At 54.9% G+C, this 5009-nt stretch overlaps 1 protein-coding gene across 1 annotated transcript; it reads right to left on the reverse strand.

Moving 5' to 3' along the window:
• Positions 1-453: 453 nt before the first annotated feature.
• On the reverse strand, positions 454-1706 carry MONBRDRAFT_33069 (uncharacterized protein; the record flags this gene model as incomplete). Its single annotated transcript, XM_001747186.1, has 2 exons — positions 1476-1706; positions 454-1400 (listed from the first exon to the last, which is right to left on the reverse strand). Exons 1-2 carry the CDS (start codon positions 1522-1524, stop codon positions 454-456), a joined length of 996 nt encoding a protein of 331 aa, XP_001747238.1. The 5' UTR covers positions 1525-1706.
• Between the last annotated feature and the right edge of the window lie 3303 nt (positions 1707-5009).

A 5009-nucleotide genomic window follows, 5' to 3' on the forward strand; every position in this document is an offset into this window, starting at 1 on the left:
GGACATCTTGTCTCGCAGTTGGCCAGGGCACGAGAGAGCGCGTACTCGCTCTTGGCAACAATAAACGCCGCGCGCAGGGCGCAGGGCGCAGGGCACAACGGACACAAGGCGCAACGGGCACAAGGCGCAACATGCAATTTGAGACTGTCTTAAAGCTCCCTCTACCCTCAATTGGCCCCAGCTACACTCGCGATCCAATAGAGGCAATCGTCAACAAGGGTCGCCCTGCAACGGGCAAGGCACAGCGCGCTTGCCAGCAGCGCCGCTATCGCGATGGTCTTCCAGAAGGAAAACAAGAACTCAATGACCAAGGCCGTGCCCTCAGGCCTCTTCTTGCTCTCGGTCGACCATGTAGAGACAGCAACAGAGACAGACACACAGACACACAAAAAGAGAAGAAAGAGAGAGAAGAGAGAAGAGGGAGAAGAGAGAAGAGGAAAGAGAGAGAGAGAATCAATTCGAATTCAAAGCTTTCAAAACATCAAGCAGCTTTTGGCTGTCGGGCGCTGCTGTGGCTTCCCCTCTCACACAATGCTCCATCGCCTCGATCAGCCTTGGCAGGCCCTTACGCGCGTCCTGCTCGTGCACCGTCGGATGCGCCGCCCTGTTACCATCACTGCGCACACTATTCAATGCATTGAAAAAGTCGTCCAAATTACCCAGTCGTGGGAGCACGTCAGCATACGCTTGGACTGCCCACTCCTGAAGGCCCGGCTTCCACTTGTAAAACAAGGTGTGGAAATCTTCTGTGTCTGCTGGACACCCCTTCTGCGGAACACGACCTCGGAAGCCATCGTCTTGCGCCACCTGTGGGGTGGCCCAGTCCATGTACTTGAACAGCAGAGGAAGCAGGTGGATGTCATCGTCACACTGCCATGAACAGGAGTCACTCGGCCAAAAGCGCTCGCGCACGATTGTGGCGAGCTTGATGATGATTTGGCGCTTCAAGATGGGATACTTCAGCGTTTGCCGGATCGTTTGAAGCTCCGCCTGCACCTCCTCCATCTGTTGTGCGTGTTTGGTTTGCATTTGCTCGATCTGTTCCTCTTGTCGCTTGTTGACGGCTTGTTGTTCCTCCATCTGTCGCGCGTGTTTGGTTTCCATTTCTTGCAACTTACCGAGCATCTCGGCTCGAAAGGCAGCAGCAAACGGAAACTTGTCCAGCTCGCCTTCAATTGAATTCAGGCGATTCTCAGACCCGTCCATTTGAGCATGGGCCTCTTTGACCTTGGACCTTCTGCTCCAAGCATTCGTGTCACCGCTGGCGTCTGTCAAGGCGTGTTTAACACCAGACAACACCTGGTGCTCATTCCTCGGCTTCGAGCGCACGTTCTCGGATTTATTCTTGTAGGGCTCGTAGAGCGCGTGCTGCTTCTCCTCCAGCTCGCTACACTTGGCATCTACAACAAAGGCACGATCGGTGAGGTCTGCCCGCTAAATGGCCCGTGCTGCAGATACAAAGCCATTCAACTTACCAAGGTCGCGACACTTGACGAGGTGGGGAGTAACATCCCACCAAGTCATGTTGTTGGTCCGAGGACACCACGGCTCACAAACACACCGGGAGCGGCTCTTCAGCCCCGATTGCAAGAGGAGAGGTGAATGGAAGGAAAATGCAGTAACCCGTAAAAGAATGGCCACGTTCGGTTCCAAAGCACGAGGAAGCCGTCGGGAACGGGCGGACGCAAAAAGGCGACAAAGGAAACACCAAAAAAGGAACAGAGACAAAGAAAAGAGTAAACCAAACGAAAAATAAAAAATAAAAAACCTTCAAGAGGCTTGTTCTTGGCAAAAAGGTTCCCGTGACCGTGGCGGCCCGAAGAGAGCGTCAACAAGGCAGCACAAAAGGCAAATCGAGAAGAGATGGCAGTGTGGTGGGATGGCACAACAGAAACACAACGAGCCGCTCCCCAAACGCCTCACAGACTACCGAAGCGACCGAGTTCCAAAAAGAACATCGAGTAAGGGGAAAAGAAAAAAAAAAAAAAAAGAACGAGGAAGGTCGAGAACCGGGCGCAACCCCGTTGAAGGTGCCATGGCCTTGGGCGCCCCCTACATTCTGTATTGGGAAGTGTACGGCAACGAGAGCTGATCAAGTCATTCTCAAGCACAGAGACCATCTCCCCCACCCGAGGCGGATCGTCCGGTCGCTGCACCCCAGCCAGCGGACCGGTCTTTAATGCATCGGCCCTTCGAGGTACGGCTTTCCTCTTGGCCCTGACCACCTCCCCACCTCCCCTCCTCCCATCCCTTGCCCTGCCCTGCCCTGCTCCAACGTAAACAGCAGACACGCACACAACAAACAAGCACAGGTGGCTCTTGGTGGCGAGGCAACACCCTTCTCAACAGTCCTTCATCATCGCCCCATCTCCACAGGCTTTTGGCTCCGGCCACCCGACGCCACAGCGGCGTGGGCGTGGACCTATCTACAAGCCTGGTTCGGATGATCGGGCCCCGACAAAACTCCGCCCAAGTTGTAACCACACTCACACATCAATTCAGTCGTGCCTTTAAACCCCTTAAAAAGTCACCCCTCCCACTCACCTAGCTCTCCTCCGGCGTGGCAGACAACCAGCAGGCTTGACACCTGGCCCACTCAGAGCCTCAATGCAAATACCAACAGTACCTCTCAAACCATCTACGCGACACCCCCATGGCTCGCCAAAGCCGCCTCCTTGGCCACTGTCTCAGGGTCATAGCAACACCTGACGCAGTGCCCGCGAAAGAACAAGGTGGCCGCGAAATATAGCACAAAGCACCCAGATGCTCCCCACGCCAACAATTGAAACAGCTACAGGTCATTAAAGTACAGCAGAGAGTCACGGCCCAGGTCGCAGCCGCGCACACGCGCATCAACATGAGAGCTAAAACAAACAAAGGCAACGCCGAGCTTTCCAACCACAGGCAACTGACAGCCGCCAAACTCACAATCTCAATCTCAATGCCATACAGGCGCTCAGTGGAGAAGGGCAAGGCCAACAGATAGAGCAGAATGGCAAGGTAGATGGCCATGCTAGGCATCAACAACATCGGCCCGAGACGCTTGAAAAAAAGCCCAATGTGCCTAGCACCATCAACCACGTTGTCCCACCCATGCATTACGGCATGAAGCACAAGAAAAGGAGAGCAAACGCCCACAACAACAACAACAACGACAACAACGACAACGCCTGTTCCGCCGATGCACATTGCACCCAGCCTTCTTGGTTGTCTCAACTTACGTCAGTGGGATGAGGGAAATATTCATCTGGTACACTGTCGCCAGAAAGGTGGCCGCCAAGCTGCAGCAAAGCGACGAAAAGATACAGACGACATACATGCGCGAAAACTCCAGCGAGATGGCGCTTCCAGTGCCAGATGGTGCCAACCCCTAGCAACCCACACAGGTACCGCGGGGTTTAGCTGTAACGTTCCTAATGCCATTCCCAGTGCCCTGCTCCGCCTCCCTGCCGACCAAGAAGCACTCGCCTTTTGCAGGGTCAGAAACGAGGCACCTGTCATCATGCAGGGCTCCAACAAGAGAGATGCCCGACCAGACGCCGTCCACCGACCAGACGCCCTCCACGCGGTCATAGACCGCGCTGGGGTCGTCAACATTGTACGTGAGCGGCCGTCGCCACGCCTGCACGAAATAAATTCAGTGCATGGGCCGACAGCACGACCCCAAGCATCAGCCTGGCCCAGAGTATGTCGGCGCTCTACATGCCCATGTACGTCAACAAGGGGACATCTTGTCTCGCAGTTGGCCAGGGCACGAGAGAGCGCGTACTCGCTCTTGGCAACAATAAACGCCGCGCGCAGGGCGCAGGGCGCAGGGCACAACGGACACAAGGCGCAACGGGCACAAGGCGCAACATGCAATTTGAGACTGTCTTAAAGCTCCCTCTACCCTCAATTGGCCCCAGCTACACTCGCGATCCAATAGAGGCAATCGTCAACAAGGGTCGCCCTGCAACGGGCAAGGCACAGCGCGCTTGCCAGCAGCGCCGCTATCGCGATGGTCTTCCAGAAGGAAAACAAGAACTCAATGACCAAGGCCGTGCCCTCAGGCCTCTTCTTGCTCTCGGTCGACCATGTAGAGACAGCAACAGAGACAGACACACAGACACACAAAAAGAGAAGAAAGAGAGAGAAGAGAGAAGAGGGAGAAGAGAGAAGAGGAAAGAGAGAGAGAGAATCAATTCGAATTCAAAGCTTTCAAAACATCAAGCAGCTTTTGGCTGTCGGGCGCTGCTGTGGCTTCCCCTCTCACACAATGCTCCATCGCCTCGATCAGCCTTGGCAGGCCCTTACGCGCGTCCTGCTCGTGCACCGTCGGATGCGCCGCCCTGTTACCATCACTGCGCACACTATTCAATGCATTGAAAAAGTCGTCCAAATTACCCAGTCGTGGGAGCACGTCAGCATACGCTTGGACTGCCCACTCCTGAAGGCCCGGCTTCCACTTGTAAAACAAGGTGTGGAAATCTTCTGTGTCTGCTGGACACCCCTTCTGCGGAACACGACCTCGGAAGCCATCGTCTTGCACCACCTGTGGGGTGGCCCAGTCCATGTACTTGAACAGCAGAGGAAGCAGGTGGATGTCATCGTCACACTGCCATGAACAGGAGTCACTCGGCCAAAAGCGCTCGCGCACGATTGTGGCGAGCTTGATGATGATTTGGCGCTTCAAGATGGGATACTTCAGCGTTTGCCGGATCGTTTGAAGCTCCGCCTGCACCTCCTCCATCTGTTGTGCGTGTTTGGTTTGCATTTGCTCGATCTGTTCCTCTTGTCGCTTGTTGACGGCTTGTTGTTCCTCCATCTGTCGCGCGTGTTTGGTTTCCATTTCTTGCAACTTACCGAGCATCTCGGCTCGAAAGGCAGCAGCAAACGGAAACTTGTCCAGCTCGCCTTCAATTGAATTCAGGCGATTCTCAGACCCGTCCATTTGAGCATGGGCCTCTTTGACCTTGGACCTTCTGCTCCAAGCATTCGTGTCACCGCTGGCGTCTGTCAAGGCGTGTTTA

This window comes from Monosiga brevicollis, genomic scaffold, assembly GCF_000002865.3.
Source record: "Monosiga brevicollis MX1 MONBRscaffold_15 genomic scaffold, whole genome shotgun sequence".
Taxonomy (NCBI): domain Eukaryota; class Choanoflagellata; order Craspedida; family Salpingoecidae; genus Monosiga; species Monosiga brevicollis.